General features: G+C 43.4%; 3 protein-coding genes across 3 annotated transcripts in view; 1 reads left to right on the top strand and 2 right to left on the bottom strand.

Moving 5' to 3' along the window:
• LOC109528034 (syntaxin-11-like) overlaps positions 1-1900 on the bottom strand; it is a 12614-nt gene extending 10714 nt beyond the window's left edge. The window contains exons 1-2 of the mRNA XM_019890306.1: positions 1545-1900; positions 296-438 (exon numbers count right to left, since the gene is read on the bottom strand). Coding sequence (XP_019745865.1) covers positions 296-429 — 134 coding nt within the window. The 5' untranslated portion in view covers positions 430-438; positions 1545-1900. The remainder of the gene's footprint in view (positions 1-295; positions 439-1544) is intronic.
• An 811-nt stretch (positions 1901-2711) lies between these two features.
• On the bottom strand, positions 2712-6515 carry stx11b.1 (syntaxin 11b, tandem duplicate 1). The gene is made up of 2 exons (XM_019889609.1): positions 5688-6515; positions 2712-4027 (listed from the first exon to the last, which is right to left on the bottom strand). Exon 2 carries the CDS (start codon positions 4017-4019, stop codon positions 3123-3125), a length of 897 nt encoding a protein of 298 aa, XP_019745168.1. The 5' UTR covers positions 4020-4027; positions 5688-6515; the 3' UTR covers positions 2712-3122.
• Positions 4395-21367, top strand: part of mthfd1l (methylenetetrahydrofolate dehydrogenase (NADP+ dependent) 1 like) — a 37743-nt gene continuing 20770 nt past the window's right edge. The window contains exons 1-21 of the mRNA XM_019889620.1: positions 4395-4956; positions 6510-6590; positions 6698-6868; positions 7486-7570; positions 7645-7695; positions 7812-7862; positions 8361-8485; positions 9323-9423; positions 10052-10188; positions 10264-10375; positions 10489-10550; positions 10630-10727; positions 10847-11020; positions 11105-11241; positions 16117-16163; positions 16493-16600; positions 16677-16751; positions 17153-17255; positions 17669-17745; positions 18628-18720; positions 19221-19358. Coding sequence (XP_019745179.1) covers positions 4943-4956; positions 6510-6590; positions 6698-6868; positions 7486-7570; positions 7645-7695; positions 7812-7862; positions 8361-8485; positions 9323-9423; positions 10052-10188; positions 10264-10375; positions 10489-10550; positions 10630-10727; positions 10847-11020; positions 11105-11241; positions 16117-16163; positions 16493-16600; positions 16677-16751; positions 17153-17255; positions 17669-17745; positions 18628-18720; positions 19221-19358 — 2040 coding nt within the window. The 5' untranslated portion in view covers positions 4395-4942. The remainder of the gene's footprint in view (positions 4957-6509; positions 6591-6697; positions 6869-7485; positions 7571-7644; positions 7696-7811; positions 7863-8360; positions 8486-9322; positions 9424-10051; positions 10189-10263; positions 10376-10488; positions 10551-10629; positions 10728-10846; positions 11021-11104; positions 11242-16116; positions 16164-16492; positions 16601-16676; positions 16752-17152; positions 17256-17668; positions 17746-18627; positions 18721-19220; positions 19359-21367) is intronic.

Consider the following 21367-nt stretch of genomic DNA (forward strand, 5'->3'; position numbering starts at 1 on the left):
GGCGTGGAAGGCAAGGATGAGCGAGTCAAACTGCATGCAAGCGATGCGGCTCGAAGCCGAGTTGGGCCCTTCCCTTTCCGCCATCTTTGTGCTCTCCGCACCCAGTGCCAAAATGCGAGTATGCAGCATTTGCCCTTGTTTCTGGATCCCCCTGGCGATCTCGTCCGAGTCCCGCTTGACCGAGGAGAGGTGACGGACAGTGGTGCGAAAGCGCTCGTTGTTCTTCTTTAGGCGCTCCACCTCCAAGAGGAGCAAGGAAATCTCCTTGCGGATGGACTCGGCTTCCTTCAGGATCCTCTCAATGTCCAAGGAGTTCTCAAAGACGATCGCCTCTTGATCTTTGGGCAGCTTGCTCTCGTCGTATTCCATGTGCTCCTCATCCTCCCAGGCCTCGCTGACGTTGCGCAGTGTCTCAAGCATGTCCCGCATTCTGCCTCTGGAATAGAGAAGACGGTGTTATTATTCTCAATTCCGGTGTGTGATACGGTGAAACACAGTGACCAGGGTCAGCAAAGCCTTCGTAGATCGCTAAAATCAAATATTTGTTCCATCCATCCATTTTCCAATCCACTTATTCCCACATGGGTCGTGGGGGCTTCTGGAGCATATCCCAGCCATCTTCGGGCAGTCGGTGGGGGACACCCTGAACCGCTTGCCAGCCAATCGCAGGGCACACAGAGACGAACAACCATCTGCGCTCACACTCACACCGAGGGACAATTTTGAGTATTCAATCAGCCTGCCATGCATGTTTTTGGAATGTGGGAGGAAACCGGAGTACCCGGTGAAAACCCACGTAGGCCCGGGGAGAAGATGCAAACTCCACACAAGGAGCCCGGAGCTGGAATTGAACAATTTCAGTTTCACTTGGCTGCAGTGCCTCCAGTACTGTTCGTATGTTGAATTTTTATATAGATATTTTTGGTCCAATCAGATTTTAGTTCTGTGTTGCCATGTCAATGTAATCTGCCCCAAAACAGTTGCGCCGGTCGATGTAGCTGAAACTGTTTTGACTCATCCAAGTAGTAGTCGGCTGATTTTTTATTTTATTTTTTTTTTCAGAATAAAACTTGTCGGACTGTTTTATGATTTTATTTTTATTTTTTTTGGTAGGGTTACGTTTTCTTTCCTGTGATAGTACTGATAGCCATGCTAATTTTGGGCATTGTATGTGATAGTAGCCAATTTATATCTTGTACCTTGCAGCGGAAATTGCGGCATCATTTTGATGGCTTGTTGTTGGACCCAAGGTACCAGCGGTCAATACACTTTTCAATATCCCACCCCCACTTTGATCCAACGGCATCCATCCAAACTAAACATTGGAGACTATTCATTCGATACGTGTGGAGAAATTAGATAATAACATCACAGTGACAACACAAACATCAGGCCAAGCTATTATCAAAAATAAAAGAGGAGAAGAAAGACTCACCAGAATGTGGAAAGTAACGCTCCCAAAAAGTTTCTCCCCGAATTGATCATTCAACAGGTGTACTGCACTAATTAGTTGGATTGGTTTTATCATCGACAAGCCGCAGCGATTTTAGCTTACCCTTTTTCTGATGTCCTCACTCGAGATCCAAAATCCGCTGACCCCTGACAGCGCACCTGCCTCCGATGGATTAAATCCAAACGACTTGAGAGAACATGATGAGAACTCCGTTGAAGGAAAGTTGACTATCTGACGTACGGCGCATGCAGAAGCCACATCCCTTTCGAGGCCCTCCCTTAGTACTAGTTCTTCCTGGAAGGTTTCTTAGTTTCTTTGCAATGGTATGTTACATTGAAGGAAGTTCAAGACCGGGTGGACCTGTTCATCAAAACCCATTGGTGTCACGCCACAAGGAGTTTTTATTTTTTTTTGCTGTAAAAGATTCTATGATGACTCCTGCGTTCCAAAAATAAAAGGCAAATCTTTTTTTTTTCCTCGTCTATGAGTGGTCAAATTTTTAAACAAATTTCCCAATGACAGCGGTATTATTATTTTATTTATTTATTTATTTTTTTAGAAGGGATTTTTCTGGGTAGGGTTTGAGTAAAGACACATTGGAGCTTTCGTCTATGAGTGGTCAAATTTTTAAACAAATTTCCCAATGACAGCGGTATTATTTATTTATTTATTTATTTATTTATTTTTTTAGAAGGGTATTTTCTGGGTAGGGTTTGAGTAAAGACACATTGGAGCTTTTTTTTTTTTTTTTTTTATGTTTGAAGGCAGAACAGAATTTTGAGGCAGTACAATTGATAAATTAAATAAAATCATGTTGCATACATAAATCCATCGCGGTGAGGCGTCACATGATACCCTTGAAGCTCACGATTTAACCCTTTCAGGGACAGCGGTGACTACAGTGGACAGCTTAGGACATCAGGGAGCATGAAAGGGTTAAAACCGTGTTGTGCAAATTAGTGTGAAAACAAGCTTTTTGGTCGTCAGGCATGTAATTGAATAAATCCTAGACATAAAAGACATTCTAATGACAATTCCATTTTTTTTTTTTTTTTTTACAATATTTACATAAGGGTCAAGCATATGCATAGAAGCTCTGAACTCATTCACTCCCAAAGACGTTTTTAAACGTCTTTTCAGACTTGGTCCAGAATTGGCTGGTACTGAAAATTAACAGGAAACAGCTTTAGCTGGGATGCTCAATTTTGTGGATTTATCTAAAACGGATCAAAAACGAATCTGGATTTACTGCAGTTGCTTTTGACTGGATGAGGACATATTGGAAATTAATTTTGAGACTATGACTCGGAATTATGTTTTGCGAAATATAGTCTGATTGCGTGATGGTCATTGTTTTGTCATTATGATCATTCTCCGTGTGGAAACTCATTTTCTCGTTTCCTGTTCTCCTACCTGTGAGAATTCTTTCAAACAAATAACCCGAGCGTAATCTCGAAAGTATTTTTATCCCAGCGTCTCTCACTAACTTCCGCGTTTCACTTCCTGGAAACAGAAAATTCACCCTGCAGGAAATTCTGATTGAAACTCCTCCCTCTGTTTCACTCATTAAACGGGAAACACGTGGCACACACACAACGCAGCCGTGGGTCACATCTTGTGTCGAGTGTTTGTGTAACTTGTGGATTCACACGGGCTTTCACTCCTCGCTTTAGTCAAAGCAAGGGAAGCAACTACAAAACATCTTTTTAAACGGATTGTTCCTGTCGTGACGCTTGGCCTTGCCGAGTTTAAAGAGCGCATCCTGCAAGTTCTCGTCTGTTTTCTGAACATTGGTCTCGATGGAGTTGAGCATGGGGCCTTGCTCCTCCACCAGCAGGGCGACATCCAGGAAGATCTCGTGGACCCCCTTGATGCGGTTCTCCAGGTCCACCAGTTCCTGGTGACGCTTCTCGATCAGGGATAGAGCCGTGCGGGCCGTTTTGCCCTCCGCCATGATGTTGTCGGTAAAGATGTTCCAGTGGCCTTTCTCGATCATCTCCTCCACCTCATCGCCGGTCACGTCGCGCCCCACGATTTCCATCTGCCTCTGGATCTGGGCTTTACAGTTGTCTCGGTGGCTCATTTCCGCCTCATTATAATCAAACATAGCGTCACGGAAGCCGTTGCTCAGGCAGGCGTACTGGGTCCGGGCGATGCGCGTGACGGCTGAATTGGGGCCGTGGATTTCATCCAATTTGTGGGCCGTGTTATCCATGTCCCGCAGGTTGGACAAAACGCGCTCGGCCCGAGTCTTTATGTCGGCGCCGATGGTGTTTGCGTCCCTCTTGATGGTGCTCATGGTGGTGACGCCCTGGAACATGCGAGAGTTCTGCTCGCGCAGCCGTTTCACCTCCAGACGAATGAGCTGGACGTCTTTGTGGATGGCCTGCGCCTGCTCGAAGATCTTTGCCACGGCGGGGCTGTTGTCGAACACCACCGCCTCATGGGGGAGCTCGTCCTCCAAGTCCACGTTGCTAAGGGAGTCCGATAAAGCCGACTCGGAATACTCCATCGATTCCACGTGGTTGCTGGACAATTCCTGCATGTTGCTCAGTCGGTCCCTCATGGTGTGAGCTGCAAATAAATGAGAGTTTACAGGTTTTAAGGTTTTTATATACAAATACAAATGCAGTTTCCGTCTTAAGCTGTCAAACCAGTTGAGACGGAACTAAAAAACAAGCACACTGGTGACATGGAGGAACGTGAACCAGGCGGCATGAACAACGACGACAATAATATTCACTGAGGCAAGACATTAGCCATGTGTGGCCTTATTCAAGATCACCGATGAAATTATTCGTGGCAAATTGCGCCTGCCTAACACCAGCTTCAGAACCCCAGCAAAAAAACAAACATGTAAGGTGTAATTTTCAGCTCTGAAGAGTTAATTTAACTTTTTTTTTTTGTTCATCTGTTCACAACTTTAGCAAAGCTACGGTAACGCGTTTAGCTAGTTTCAAATCAAGCCCTTGCTAGCAGGCTCTGAAACAACACACAAGATTTTTTTTTCCCATTTCTAGTCGGGTAAAGACTCACAAATGTAAGGGTACTTCTATTTTTACACAATTTCATGTACTTCTACTTAATATGAACAGCTGTGAGTACTTTTGCCACCATTGCATGTAGACATGGTAAGCTACTTGTGTTTGTCTCTGTAGCCTGACCTGAGAGTTTTTAGACATACTTGCATAAAAGGTTATATTTGGCAAAATGTCTACACAAGAAATCAAAGTGCCTTCTTTCTTCAAGGTGGAATCCACCCAGTGCCCGGCACTGGCCAGACAGGTTTTCAATAGAATACTTTTGAAGCTGTTAGGCCTCACCAAACTGGTTTCTTTAACTTATCACCTGACTGATGCCGTTGTCCGAGTATGTATTTTGATTCCTTATCGGGGACGAAGCATCATGTTCAGTAGATACCTTGCATTTTAGCACAATACTGTAAGCGATGCTTTGAGGCCCACATTTTTATCTGCGAAGAGCGATACCATGTGTCCAAAGAGGTATTCAGACAAGTATTGTCATCTGTGAACCCATTAAAAAAAAAAAAAAAAAAGCAAATACTTGAGAAAAGGAAGACTGCAATGACTATGGCTAATAATGAGTTATTAGAATATCATAGAAAGATTAATCTATGTCAGTATCTTTATTCAAAAGGAAACTTTCATATATAACTGCATTAAGATTCACTGCATACTTAAATACAGAGTGAAATGTGTCACGAGTGATTTATTTTTATATTGAATTTCGATGATTGCATTTATCAGCCAAAGATTCCCCATAATTCCCTATTCAACGGATTTGAATTTGACATAAGAAACTATCTGAAACTGCTTTTAATCCCAAAATAAAGTCGGAATTAGGAAATATTTTCCAATATGTTTTATGAATCTCGTTAGAGGACATGCACATTTTGAAACGAACAACTGAAATAAATGAACTTTACTATTCAATATGAAAAAATTATTGAGATGCACCTGTAATGTTTGTTACTCACTGATCTGGTGGGATTCAAGATAACACACGTCAGTTATTTAATGGTCATTGACATGCTTTCCACTTCACTAAACTTAATGATGCACTGAATAAACAACACAAATGAGTCACATACTGTAGTGTTTCATGCATTTGACCCATTTTTATACAAAATTTGAAGCCATAAAAGTGGATTTTAAGGTGCACACGCCACACAAATTTAAACCTTCAGGACAATGACGAAATAAATGTGTCTTACCTTTGCTGTGTGTCCAATGTCTGTCTTAAATTTGAGGTGCCTGATATCTTAGCACCATCCCAAAGTGCAGCGAGCAGCAATGGGGGCGCCCTACATCTGCATGCAGGGATCAGAAATCACCGGCCGCCGACGTCGGTTGGCTTTTGTGCGATAGTCAGAAGTCATGAGGTAGGAATGAAGACCGGTGGGTTTGTGACGTGAAGTAACCAAAAAAAGGTGTGATCAGCAGCTGGAGCACCGATCTGAAGTGACTAAATTGAATGACTAAATTGACCCAAATTAAGCACCGCGTTTGTTGCGTTCACTGATTTTGCTTACAATGGCTGTTTGAAATTCGGTTTAGGATTGTTACTGGTAATCTTAATTTAAACAGAAGAGCGAGGAAAACGAACTGAGATTTCTAGTCTGTTGACACATTCAATATGGCGAACACGCTGGCGTATCGTGGGGCCAACCTGCTTTTAGCAACGGTCTTGAAAATAAAGAAAAAAATTGAATAATAGATGGGAAAGTCGGAAATTAAGGTTTTTGTAAAGTTTGTCAATAAATTAAGTGGCGTCTCGTGATCGATTTGACCAGTGTCAAAACATGCTCGTGTTTAACTTTTGCCATGCTGTTGCGTTCAGGAGTAACTCGCAAATATTAAGTTTACGTACGGCGTGATCATCGATTCCCGTGAAAATTGTCGCTTCTAACAAACAAAAAATGTCCATTACGTTCTAATTCATTGATGCCTTCATTTGGGGCGTAGACAGCATTTATTGGTCGTTTTGTTTCTTGTTGACACTACCCGAAGTCCCACATTTCTCACGGTCTTTGAAGAGGGCACGCATCCATCGGGACCCTGACATCACTTGCTAGTTTGGCCAACTCGCTGGCAGAAGTCATCAAGTTATCAAACAGGTTTTAGACTTTTTTAATAGGAACGAAGACCCGAAAATGAAATTATCCGTAATTCGTAACGCTTGTGGAAACGCCGCTCTTCGGATGCACCATGCCCGACACGGAAGCAGGGTCAGCGGGACACCGCGGAGATGCCAGTCGGTCGGCGAGGCTCCCAGCCGGCTTTTGGCGCGGTCGGCGAGCGCTTCGGCTAACAGCGGCACCAACGCCAAACTCGCCGACTACTTCGGGAAGCAGTCGCCGAAACGAGATGGCGGTGACTTCGACCGCTCTCTCAGGTTAAGGAGATTAATTTTGTATCTTTTTTTTTAATTGGTTTGTTTACATGTAGTCAAAACGTTGAGTCGGAAATGTATCTCTCGGCTGCTCTACACTTCCGGTGTGTGTTGCGTTTTGGCTAACCGCCAAACACGCAAGTTTCTGGAGATGATTAGAAGCTTCCCATCGCCGCTTGCTGATGTAACCTCGCCTGTTGGTTGCCTTTATTATGGTTGTTCATCACCAAGAGGATGGCAGATGACCAAATGGACTTCATTCAGTCATTCATTCATTGAACATATACATGTTTCGTCATTGTGAATGCCCACTGTACAGTACAGTATATTCCCCGTTAGCTCTTGTTAGTCTCAATGTTTGAAATTCGTTTCGTTATACAAAATGAACATATCAGGCTTTTAATTCTGCCCAGCAGCACCAGTTGTGTTCTAGGTGAAATTTCAGGACCTCGTACTGTCTCACATATGTTGATACTGGGAGGTAAAATAAGATCCCTTTGCTTATAAAAGAAAAACAAAAACAACTTATTCAAGTTTAGCCTCAAATAATCCATATTGGTCGTACCTTAGAGAGAGTATAATCTAAAACGTTTTTGTTCTGTTTCTTTTCTCTGTCACAGGGATGTGGTTCAAACCAGCAAAGAGGCAATCGTGGCCCTGCAGAGAAAGAATCTAGCAGTCCAGCCGCTGCTTGCCATCATACAGGTGGTCATGGCTTTTATATTTTACTCAAACTCCGTTAAAACATTACATGGCTTCAGAGTAATTTTATTTCAAAGGTGGGTGAAGATGACAGCCTGTTGGAGATCAATAAGAAAATAGCAGGAAAGGTAATAGTTACATTTGAATGAATAACTAACCTCCTTTCTTTTTTTTTTTTTTTTTTTGTCCTCACCATTCTATACCACGTTGCAGACGATCGCTTTTTCATGACATTCTCCCACAGGTTGGCTTAAACGTCACACAGATCTGTCTCGCCAAGGACAGTGAAGATGAAGTAAGTGGAGCAAAAAAAAAAAAAAAAAGTGAACTCAACAGGCACTATAGCGAGTCTGTGCATGCTCTTAGCATTCCGTCGGCTGTTTGTTTGGACGGCATGTGATCAGCCACATCTGAACTGCAAAATCCAATTAAATGATTGCTGAACTGTGACTTACTGACATCTGACATGAGACGAAATTGACTTCACATGGGATCTTGGCCCTTGTCAGGGCTATTTATCGGTCTTTCACCACGTGAAGCTATATCAATAGTGCATTTTGCAAATAAAAGATTTCCCCATTTGTCTTTATTGGTTGGTTAAATCTTCAGCAAAGACGAATAAACGAATACGTGGAGAGCGGCGATGGGCAACCTAAATGTTCTTCTCTTTTTATATGATCACATTATTCATTTCCTGAAATGAGTTGATGTGTGTTCCATTTTTTTTTTTTAATGCCTTCAGCTGTTAGCTCAAGTTGCGTCACACGTTTGTTTGCTTTGTCCGCATGAATAGATTGTCGAGGAGGTGTTGAAGCTGAACGAGGACCCCAGGGTGCACGGCATTTACCTCCACCTTCCCCCTGCTTCCCTCACCAGCCGAGTGCTCGACGCTCTCAAACCCGAGAAGGACGTAGATGGGTAAAAACTTGGAGGAATCCACAATGGCTCACATTTTATAGAGAGGTTTAATTATTTAAAGTGTGTCATTAAAATGGCAGCTTTGGAATACAGTCATGGGGGCGGGGCTTTGTTACGAATAATTGCTGTATTTGAGTCATTGATGCCCTCCCCAAAATGTTTGAAATGTCGATAATTGCAGTTATTAATTATTTAACCTAGGGCCAACTGGTATTGATTATTAGAGATCTTTTTTGCTGATTAATTTCAATTGCCATCCCTTCAAATGATTTGATTCAAGAAAAAAAATGGCGGCAGGCATGTACGTGTACACATGCTGCAACAATTTTCTTGTAACTTCTTCTGCTTTTTAGGCTTGCTTCCATTGACTTATAAAGTTCGTCTCCGAGTTCCTCTGCATCAAGATGCCACAAGATGGCGCCACCACGCTATCTAACAGAAAAGTAGTCCTCGTTGAACTGAAGCAACAAAAATTCTGTACAGCCTTTTTCACATTTTTTTTTTCAACGAATGCCTCTCTGATAGTGTCAGTGGGAAGTAGAAACCTGAAAATATTGGTCAAATCATCCACTGGTCTTGATTTTGGCCTTGTCCTTCCATGTCCACCTCATTGACGCAGTAATACGTTCCCACATATGCAGATGCTTTTCTCAATTCCAACGAAAATAGAAATGCTTGCACGTTCAACACTTTGGGGTACCCTGCTTTATGCTTCATGAGAACATAGCATTTCAACGGCGTTGCTGGAAATTCCTTGACGAAAGGTAGACAAATCTTGTTATGTATGTTACTCAGACCCATTCAATACGTGTGCTTCTCTCCCATCTTTTACGATAGGATAACATATTTGAACACGGGCCGTTTGGTGCAAGGGGACCTGAACAAAGGCTTTGTGCCGCCTGTTGCCAGCGCCGTCATGGACCTGTTGCGAAAACACGGTGAGGTAACTCCGCACGTGTTGCCTTGTGACATCTTTTTTTCCCCGAATCATTTCTGAATGCACACTTTGACAGACTGGCTTTTTATGTGTGGTTGTTTTTTTTTTTTTTTTCCTTTTTAAAGATTTGTTCACTGTGCCTCGCTGCTGATTGCTATGAATTGACATAAGTTGCATTCCCTGCCACCATATCGCACTAGCGTGTCAAATTTTTGCTTGACAGTCAAAAATGGAGAAAAAACGAGGGCTCGTACTTCGCCAAACTCTGAAGTTGGGTCACTCATACCTGAAGCAACCACTGCAGTCCACTTTATAAAATCTAGGGCTTGACTGACACGGATATTTGAGGCCAATTCTGATATTCGGAAGAATAAAATTCAGATGACCAATTAATTAAAAAAAAACACACATAATGAATGAAGTAACTTTTTTTTTTTGGTCCCTTGAAGCTTCCCCATAAGTATCGATTACAATCATTTGGGGGGATTAATGGGGTGATTTAAATCGACTGGTTGGTTAATCAGTCTGCGGTTCATAAAATCTCTATCGTATATTAATTCAGAAGACAGGAATGAGTGAATGTTAATGAAAGCTACACAATATTGTCAAAGCAAAATATGTTGCTCTAGATTCACCTGTAGAAGAAAGAAGAGTAGCGATGATCGTTGCTGAAGGACCTCCTGGAGTGGCCCTGCAGTGCTTCCTGGAGAGAAGTGGAATGGCCGTTCTCAAAAGTCATTCCAATACCAAGAACCTACAGAGACAAGTATGTTTTCCTCTTTTTGTGGCTTCTATTCACTGCCGTTGTTTTGATGACTCATAATGGGAATCATTTTCCCAGGTGATGGAGGCTGATGCTGTGGTCCTACTCGGTGCAGATCATCTTGAGATTCCATCCACCTGGATCAAGCCGGGGGCTGCGGTCATCCGTTGGGAGCCCACCCTACACACAGGTACTGGAAGCAATGCCGGCTTGCAGTCTTCTTTCTCTCTGTTGTGGAGCAGGGTTGACCAACTAGTTTTTGTCGTGGACCGCATAGTACTCAATCGGTTTGTTCATTTTCAGATGAGTCCGGGATGTCTTCAAAGTCCGGGTTGGCGTATCTGACAGCAGCGTACAGAATACAGGTATGCCCCTTTGTCAGCTAGGACGACTTGTTTTGTATTGTATTGTGTTGTATTTATTTATTTATTTATTGTGTACAAGAATGTGGTGCACAGCAGCAGTCGGAGGCTCCAGGAGCAGCAGTATCGACCCTGGCGACTGCGCAGTCTCAACCTACAGCCCCTGACGCCCGTACCAAGGTACATCAAGGTCTCGTTCATGTGACATTTCGCCATTTCTGCATAACCCTTGAATGGACTGATTTGAATGTGGCGCTTGTTTTGTTTTTTTTTGTGCGTGCACTGTTTTTGTTTGCCAGTGACATTGAGATTTCCAGAGCTCAGACCCCCAAGGCAGTTGACCAGTTGGCAGAGGAGATTGGCCTGTTGCCAGAAGAGCTCGAAGCTTACGGCAGGAGCAAAGCAAAAGTCCGCCTCTCCTTGTTGGACCGCCTCCGAGCGCAGCCTGACGGCAGATACGTTCTGGTTGCCGGGTGAGTTGATGTCATCACTTTTGGCTTGGTGTTCCCATCACTCCTTCAGAAACGCGAGGCTAAAACTTGTCTGTTTTCTGTTAGCGTAACTCCGACCCCCCTCGGCGAAGGGAAGAGCACCGTGACCATCGGCTTAGTGCAGGCCTTGTCTGCTCACCTGAAGCTTAACTCTTTCGCCTGTCTACGACAACCCTCTCAGGGACCCACCTTTGGGGTTAAGGGTAAGGACGGCGTGGCGTGGTTGTTCACCTCAACCACAAGGCCCACAAATGAAACAAGTTTGACACCTCTGATCGAAACCCTCACCCAGTCTACGAAATTAGCGATACCGCAGCACTGTAGTTACAGTGCTGCAGTGTGCGCTGCTACATAGTGAGAGGTGTTTTCAATATTTTGCTAAGATTAATTTTTTTTTTAAGCAACATGGGAGCTACTTATTACAAAAAGTGACGTTCTACACCACTGAGAAATACACAAATACTTAAAGCTGCAAGGAGTGATGAACAGGCCCTTACGTGTCAGATTATTAGCGTAGTCCAAATCCTAGTTCACCTTTGGAGGACACCTAGTTTAAAAAAAAAAAATCCTTAAAAGGGGTCTGTGCATGCTCTTAGCATTCCGTCGGCTGTTTGTTTGGACGGCATGTGATCAGCCACATCTGAACTGCAAAATCCAATTAAATGATTGCTGAACTGTGACTTACTGACATCTGACATGAGACGAAATTGACTTCACATGGGATCTTGGCCCTTGTCAGGGCTATTTATCGGTCTTTCACCACGTGAAGCTATATCAATAGTGCATTTTGCAAATAAAAGATTTCCCCATTTGTCTTTATTGGTTGGTTAAATCTTCAGCAAAGACGAATAAACGAATACGTGGAGAGCGGCGATGGGCAACCTAAATGTTCTTCTCTTTTTATATGATCACATTATTCATTTCCTGAAATGAGTTGATGTGTGTTCCATTTTTTTTTTTTAATGCCTTCAGCTGTTAGCTCAAGTTGCGTCACACGTTTGTTTGCTTTGTCCGCATGAATAGATTGTCGAGGAGGTGTTGAAGCTGAACGAGGACCCCAGGGTGCACGGCATTTACCTCCACCTTCCCCCTGCTTCCCTCACCAGCCGAGTGCTCGACGCTCTCAAACCCGAGAAGGACGTAGATGGGTAAAAACTTGGAGGAATCCACAATGGCTCACATTTTATAGAGAGGTTTAATTATTTAAAGTGTGTCATTAAAATGGCAGCTTTGGAATACAGTCATGGGGGCGGGGCTTTGTTACGAATAATTGCTGTATTTGAGTCATTGATGCCCTCCCCAAAATGTTTGAAATGTCGATAATTGCAGTTATTAATTATTTAACCTAGGGCCAACTGGTATTGATTATTAGAGATCTTTTTTGCTGATTAATTTCAATTGCCATCCCTTCAAATGATTTGATTCAAGAAAAAAAATGGCGGCAGGCATGTACGTGTACACATGCTGCAACAATTTTCTTGTAACTTCTTCTGCTTTTTAGGCTTGCTTCCATTGACTTATAAAGTTCGTCTCCGAGTTCCTCTGCATCAAGATGCCACAAGATGGCGCCACCACGCTATCTAACAGAAAAGTAGTCCTCGTTGAACTGAAGCAACAAAAATTCTGTACAGCCTTTTTCACATTTTTTTTTTCAACGAATGCCTCTCTGATAGTGTCAGTGGGAAGTAGAAACCTGAAAATATTGGTCAAATCATCCACTGGTCTTGATTTTGGCCTTGTCCTTCCATGTCCACCTCATTGACGCAGTAATACGTTCCCACATATGCAGATGCTTTTCTCAATTCCAACGAAAATAGAAATGCTTGCACGTTCAACACTTTGGGGTACCCTGCTTTATGCTTCATGAGAACATAGCATTTCAACGGCGTTGCTGGAAATTCCTTGACGAAAGGTAGACAAATCTTGTTATGTATGTTACTCAGACCCATTCAATACGTGTGCTTCTCTCCCATCTTTTACGATAGGATAACATATTTGAACACGGGCCGTTTGGTGCAAGGGGACCTGAACAAAGGCTTTGTGCCGCCTGTTGCCAGCGCCGTCATGGACCTGTTGCGAAAACACGGTGAGGTAACTCCGCACGTGTTGCCTTGTGACATCTTTTTTTCCCCGAATCATTTCTGAATGCACACTTTGACAGACTGGCTTTTTATGTGTGGTTGTTTTTTTTTTTTTTTTCCTTTTTAAAGATTTGTTCACTGTGCCTCGCTGCTGATTGCTATGAATTGACATAAGTTGCATTCCCTGCCACCATATCGCACTAGCGTGTCAAATTTTTGCTTGACAGTCAAAAATTGAGGAAAAACGAGGGCTCGTACTTCGACAAACTCTGAAGTTGGGTCACTCATACCTGAAGCAACCACTGCAGTCCACTTTATAAAATCTAGGGCTTGACTGACACGGATATTTGAGGCCAATTCTGATATTCGGAAGAATAAAATTCAGATGACCAATTAATTAAAAAAAAACACACATAATGAATGAAGTAACTTTTTTTTTTTGGTCCCTTGAAGCTTCCCCATAAGTATCGATTACAATCATTTGGGGGGATTAATGGGGTGATTTAAATCGACTGGTTGGTTAATCAGTCTGCGGTTCATAAAATCTCTATCGTATATTAATTCAGAAGACAGGAATGAGTGAATGTTAATGAAAGCTACACAATATTGTCAAAGCAAAATATGTTGCTCTAGATTCACCTGTAGAAGAAAGAAGAGTAGCGATGATCGTTGCTGAAGGACCTCCTGGAGTGGCCCTGCAGTGCTTCCTGGAGAGAAGTGGAATGGCCGTTCTCAAAAGTCATTCCAATACCAAGAACCTACAGAGACAAGTATGTTTTCCTCTTTTTGTGGCTTCTATTCACTGCCGTTGTTTTGATGACTCATAATGGGAATCATTTTCCCAGGTGATGGAGGCTGATGCTGTGGTCCTACTCGGTGCAGATCATCTTGAGATTCCATCCACCTGGATCAAGCCGGGGGCTGCGGTCATCCGTTGGGAGCCCACCCTACACACAGGTACTGGAAGCAATGCCGGCTTGCAGTCTTCTTTCTCTCTGTTGTGGAGCAGGGTTGACCAACTAGTTTTTGTCGTGGACCGCATAGTACTCAATCGGTTTGTTCATTTTCAGATGAGTCCGGGATGTCTTCAAAGTCCGGGTTGGCGTATCTGACAGCAGCGTACAGAATACAGGTATGCCCCTTTGTCAGCTAGGACGACTTGTTTTGTATTGTATTGTGTTGTATTTATTTATTTATTTATTGTGTACAAGAATGTGGTGCACAGCAGCAGTCGGAGGCTCCAGGAGCAGCAGTATCGACCCTGGCGACTGCGCAGTCTCAACCTACAGCCCCTGACGCCCGTACCAAGGTACATCAAGGTCTCGTTCATGTGACATTTCGCCATTTCTGCATAACCCTTGAATGGACTGATTTGAATGTGGCGCTTGTTTTGTTTTTTTTTGTGCGTGCACTGTTTTTGTTTGCCAGTGACATTGAGATTTCCAGAGCTCAGACCCCCAAGGCAGTTGACCAGTTGGCAGAGGAGATTGGCCTGTTGCCAGAAGAGCTCGAAGCTTACGGCAGGAGCAAAGCAAAAGTCCGCCTCTCCTTGTTGGACCGCCTCCGAGCGCAGCCTGACGGCAGATACGTTCTGGTTGCCGGGTGAGTTGATGTCATCACTTTTGGCTTGGTGTTCCCATCACTCCTTCAGAAACGCGAGGCTAAAACTTGTCTGTTTTCTGTTAGCGTAACTCCGACCCCCCTCGGCGAAGGGAAGAGCACCGTGACCATCGGCTTAGTGCAGGCCTTGTCTGCTCACCTGAAGCTTAACTCTTTCGCCTGTCTACGACAACCCTCTCAGGGACCCACCTTTGGGGTTAAGGGTAAGGACGGCGTGGCGTGGTTGTTCACCTCAACCACAAGGCCCACAAATGAAACAAGTTTGACACCTCTGATCGAAACCCTCACCCAGTCTACGAAATTAGCGATACCGCAGCACTGTAGTTACAGTGCTGCAGTGTGCGCTGCTACATAGTGAGAGGTGTTTTCAATATTTTGCTAAGATTAATTTTTTTTTTAAGCAACATGGGAGCTACTTATTACAAAAAGTGACGTTCTACACCACTGAGAAATACACAAATACTTAAAGCTGCAAGGAGTGATGAACAGGCCCTTACGTGTCAGATTATTAGCGTAGTCCAAATCCTAGTTCACCTTTGGAGGACACCTAGTTTAAAAAAAAAAAATCCTTAAAAGGGCCAAAGTGACCCTGGCATGGCTGCTTCTAAACCCAAATGGCATAGTTCCTCTGTTCTTTTCAGACGTGGCTGATTGAGAATTTGTTTTCGGTCTATTCATGACAGGCATGCCACCTAAATTCCTGCAAAATTTCATGTCGTGAAGTGAGACAGATTTCAGGTGTGGCGAAACCTGCAAGTGTTTTTTTTTTTTTTTTTTTAATTGGGAAAGCCCTCAATATTCTGATCTATTCATCCTTGCTTTATAAAAACTCTGAAATGGAGCAATTTGAAGAGGGCCTACTCACTGCTTGAGCTCAAAATTAATTTTATAAACAAACTAAAGCATTTTTGGCCTTTCACAAAGGTGGATTTTAGATATTATTCTAAGTTAAATCTTCTGTTACAGCTGCAGCGGTCGTGAAAGCACTATATAAATAAAGATGTACTGTATTTTATTTTTTTCGAGGAAAAACAGCTACACTATTGTTAACAATGGGTCTTATTTGGTGTAAAAGTAGAAATCAAATGACATTTTTAATGGTTTAGATGGCAAGAAAATCTTCCATCCACGTGACTACACTCAAGTGTTCTTTCGGCAAAGCCATCAACGGACATTTGCTACTTTGGAACGTATCAGGGTTTTCTTTTTTGTGTCTCTTGTCAGCATGTAGCTGTCATTTCATACCCTAATGCCTTTTTGTGTCATGGAGTGAGCAGTTCATTCAGAGTCCAGTACTCAGCACTCCGTCTTTGTGCGTCCCTGTCTTGTTGTATGCCTCTGACCGTGCTTTTTTTTTTTTTTTCTTCTCGTGTCTAGGGGGAGCTGCAGGAGGGGGATATGCTCAGGTCATCCCAATGGAGGAGGTAAAACACACACACACACACACACACACACACACACACACAGCCTCCCTTAGCAGGATTAGTGTTCCCTTGGAAAAAAAAAAATCTTCAAAGTAACAGAGTCAAAAAGGTTGACATGGAGAAGTGGGACACAAGGCAAGGAGTTCATCTTCAAAGCTCCAGCCATCCAAATAAGACAAGCAAGCTTATGTCTTGCACAAAATCGAACATAAACCCTGTGCAGCTAAGAGAAACCCCGCGGAATAAAGAGAATAAAATTTTGGGGAAAATAAAGTTGTGCACTTTCCAAGAAACAACAATAAGAATTTAGGTTTCTGTCTGCGTTTTAGTTCAACCTCCATCTGACGGGTGACATTCACGCCATCACCGCTGCTAACAACTTGGTGGCGGCAGCCATCGACGCCAGGATGCTTCACGAGGCCACCCAGTCGGACAAGGTATGAAGATAATTGCACCCAAAAGTGTTGCGTTCCCTCAAACGAACCGCCTTTTGTCTGGTTTGTCCAATCCAAGGGTCTGTACAGTCGACTGGTGCCGTCAGTCAACGGAGTGAGAAGATTTTCGCCCATCCAGGTTGCCAGGCTGCGCGTAAGTGGGATCAGTTATCCTGTCTTCAAATTCTCCAGCTGTTCCCGTCCTCCCAAGTACAGCATTATACGAGTTTGTGTGAGCCCAGAGTTTTATATAGGGTTCATTTTATTGTGAAACCATTGACAATGTCATAATTCTTGGAAAGTTACTTGGTAAGGACAATAAATATGAATTTAAGAGTTATACAGAGATCGAGTTTGGACTCCTTGTGAAATATTTATCAGGTGATGATCATTTCATGGCACTGTCCCCAAAAGGTGAAGCGATACTGTTTTTTTCAATTCAATATCGCAAATGTCCTTATGAACACAAAGTCGAGTCGTTTTGAACAAAGCACATACGTCCCGAAGGGAGGAGCACCACAGCTTGTTCTCACATCTCATCTCTTTTCATTCCAGCGTCTCGGCATCGACAAAAGCGACCCTGCCTCTCTCACGCCCCAGGAAGTTAGTTCTTTTGTCCGTCTTGACCTCGACCCTTCCAAGATCACCTGGCAGAGAGGTAAAAAAAATAAAAATAAATTAAAAGCATGAACAGCGAGGAGCTGTGTTGGTTTTATGTTGACAGTGAGAGATGTAATATTTAGTCCAGCGGGCATCCTTTTTAAAAAGCACACAGATTACAAAAACACTCCCCATCATCTGAACTAAAGTTAACTGTATTTGTGGTTTTTAAAAAAAAAAAAATTAATATGTGTAACACCAGAAGTGGCAGTAAACATTCCAGCATCCGAGAGAATGGGGGTGAAAAGAGCATTTTTAACCCCGCAACATGATAAGCACTTTTAAGTGTGTCACGGGAGATAAACCCTCTCCCCTTTTTAACATTTTTTTCAGGTGTGTCAGTGTTTGCGTCTTTCAGTAGTACTATACTGCAGGAAGTGCAACCCCCCTTTCTTTTCCCTTGTTTTACAGTGGTTGATACAAATGACCGCTTTTTGAGGAAGATCACCGTCGGGCAGGCCAGCACTGAAAAAGGACAAATCAGAGAGGTTTGTTTGTTCAATTTTTTATTTTTATTTTTAAGTGCATGATCATTGCACAAAGATGAAACCATTTTTTGGGATCGCAAAAAAAAAAAAAACAGATAACAGATTTATCGTCCAATGAATTAAAAAATAATTAAAATAACTTTTTGGTGCCACGATAAATATGAATTACAGGCAGAAACTTTGTTTTATATTTTGTCCTTGAGTGTGTAACTTCACAACAAAGACAAAAATCTGCAAAAAAAAAAAGTTTTTGTTTTGGTGCTCTTTGGGGGTGTTCATAGGTCAGGTTGTAGGTGACTACCCAAGTACCCACTCTCACATGCTGTGAAAAAAAACCCTCATATCTCTTCGTTGAGGACAGTTAATGAAATCCCGCACGCGAACATTTCTCCTCCAGTAGGAACCCAGCGAGCCAAAGTCAAAGCAAATATTTGAAGAAGGCGAAAAATGATCCACGCACACATACTTACACCTAGCGTAGTTTCTCAACTGGTTCAGCACATGCTTACGTTTATCGCCTTCGTTTTGGTTCATCCTTCACTAAATACAGTTTCGCCCCTGAGGGTTTTCCAACAGAGGGAGGGGGGGGGCGGGGGAAAGAAATATTCCGTCCGTCGGTGGATCCCTGTAGTGAAAAGTCATTTTACATTTTCAGCTTGGGTTTTCTGTACTTCTCTCAGCGGGTCGTCCCCACTCGCAAGTAAATGTGACCCAAAAATGATCTAGTCTGTTTAAAACCAAGGGCTGCTCATTTCATCCCCAGCAGTTATGTCACGACAACATGCATTTATCAAAGTCAATATCATAATTTATTTCAACTCTCTTAATTGGCTTTTTTTTCTTTGTAGTTTACATTGTGCATGTTTTTGTCACACACTCTAGACAGGCTTCGACATTGCGGTGGCCAGCGAGATCATGGCTATCTTGGCTCTGGCAGACGGCCCATTCCTGCAGGAAAATGGGAGTTTCATTCATGTGTGTTTATAATTGCGACGATTAAGTCTTTCTTTGTGACGGTCTGCTTTCACAATGAATGCAGATGTCCCCGATTTGCAGTTGAACCGGCCAAAACAACATGGTAAATCCACCCCCTCAGCCCCCCTCCCCCACCTTAAAAAAATGTAAAAGAAAACATCTCATTTAAGCACCACTCAGCATGTCCACCCGACAAGGTCAACCGGCTCTGGTTTCCCATGGAGGACTGTGGCATGTGTTATTTCAAGGGCAGTGTAGGCTCCGCTATTAAATCACATTAGTCTCTTACCACCCACACTTAAGGATCTGTGGAAATACGGTGTATGACATAATTGCTGAATAACACCTCTTAAATCAAGCCATTAATCAGGTTGTGGTTTGACCCTTGAATCTTAATTCTTCATCTTGGACAATTCTACTTATTTTTTCTAGAATTTGGCCTTCAAACACCGTTCACTTAAGACATTGTTATATATGAGGTTGTATTCGTGTTGTAGTAGACTCCGATGTGTGCTCACTCCACAATATGGTATCCAACCACCGGCCCGGATGTTTCTGTCTACTGTCAGGGTGTGAGCGGGGCGCTGGCCGTGCTTATGAAGGACGCCATCAAACCCACGCTGATGCAAACCCTTGAGGTGAGTCGCCGTGCGTCACGACCACTTCATCTCAGACACACCGCGCCCTTCTCGGCTTAAGCTTCCTCTGATGAATATCTCAGGAGGATAAACAGGGAATTTAAAAGGCCTTCGCTCCCCTCGGCCTCTGCTGTCAAGTCAAATGACAAGCGCTCCACAGAGAGCTCTTAAAAGTTGAGGTATGGACTCTTTCCTCCTCCTGGCTCGCCATCTAAAGTCGGGCAGCTTGGAGGAGACCTATCTTGCTCACATTGCAACACATGTCTTGAAATTTCTTTGATAGCGGGCAGAGAAACACTTCTTGTAATGTCTACTTGGTATTTTGGAGAGTTTTGACGATAAAACGAATGGTTTGGAAAATTCTTACATGATTCGTTTGGACACACAGATCCTGCAAAACAGTCAGAAGAGAAGACCCAGAATTTATCTGCCGTTCACCCAAAACCTCGCTGCAACTTTGCGTCACCGCATCCTGTAATCGATTAATTGGATGCCCAACAAGGTCCACGTTGGCATCTGGTGTGACTTCCGAAATGTGTGAAAAGTCACACATCAAGTTGGGCAGCTTGGAGGAGACCTATCCTGCTCACATTGCAACACATGTCTTCAAATTTCTTTGATAGCGGGCAGAGAAACACTTCTTGTAATGTCTACTTGGTATTTTGGAGAGTTTTGACGATAAAACGAATGGTTTGGAAAATTCTTACATGATTCGTTTGGACACACAGATCCTGCAAAACAGTCAGAAGAGAAGACCCAGAATTTATCTGCCGTTCACCCAAAACCTCGCTGCAACTTTGCGTCACCGCATCCTGTAATCGATTAATTGGATGCCCAACAAGGTCCACGTTGGCATCTGGTGTGACTTCCGAAATGTGTGAAAAGTCACACTTATTTCTGACATTCCTTGACAGACATATGCCATCCAGCCTCTGTCATGTCGACAGTACTACCTCCGAGGGCGGAATTCCTTGAAATTAACATCCTTAGAAAAAAAAAAGCTCCACAATATCGTATCCAACCACCGGCCTGGATGTTTCTGTCTGCTGTCAGGGCGTGAGCGGGGCGCTGGCCGTGCTTATGAAGGACGCCATCAAACCCACGCTGATGCAAACCCTTGAGGTGAGTCGCCGTGCGTCACGACCACTTCATCTCAGACACACCGCGCCCTTCTCGGCTTAAGCTTCCTCTGATGAATATCTCAGGAGGATAAACAGGGAATTTAAAAGGCCTTCGCTCCCCTCGGCCTCTGCTGTCAAGTCAAATGACAAGCGCTCCACAGAGAGCTCTTAAAAGTTGAGGTATGGACTCTTTCCTCCTCCTGGCTCGCCATCTAAAGATCAAGTTGGGCAGCTTGGAGGAGACCTATCCTGCTCACATTGCAACACATGTCTTCAAATTTCTTTGATAGCGGGCAGAGAAACACTTCTTGTAATGTCTACTTGGTGTTTTGGAGAGTTTTGACTCTAAAACGAATGGTTTGGAAAATTCTTACATGATTTGTTTGGACACACAGATCCTGCAAAACAGCGATCACAGAAGGACCGGAATTTATCTGCCGTTCCCCCAAAAACATGCCGCGACTTTGCGTCACCGCATCCTGCAATCGATTAATTGGATGCCCAACAAGGTCCACGTCGGCGTCTGGTGTGACTTCCGAAATGTGTGAAAAGTCACACTTATTTCTGACATTCCTTGACGGACATATGCCATCCAGCCTCTGTCGTGTCGACGGTACTACCTCCGAGGGCAGAATTCCTTGAAATTAACATCCTTAGAAAAAAAATGTCTTGCTCAAGCCGCATCGTATTGTTCACCACACAATGTTTGCAGCGGGGCGGCTGAAATCAGCGTTGTTTTCGGGTATCTTTTTGTTTGTTTGGAATGTCCCACATTGTCTGTTTTTGGCGGTGCTGTGGGGAGTGGAAAGGGCACGCAGCAGAGATAACTTTTTTTTTTTCCCTTGTTTTTTCGGAGGAAGCGCTGTGGTCGTGTTGTCCGAGCGGTTT

Source organism: Hippocampus comes, unplaced genomic scaffold (assembly GCF_001891065.2).
Source record: "Hippocampus comes isolate QL1 unplaced genomic scaffold, H_comes_QL1_v1.1 scaffold397, whole genome shotgun sequence".
NCBI lineage: Eukaryota > Metazoa > Chordata > Actinopteri > Syngnathiformes > Syngnathidae > Hippocampus > Hippocampus comes.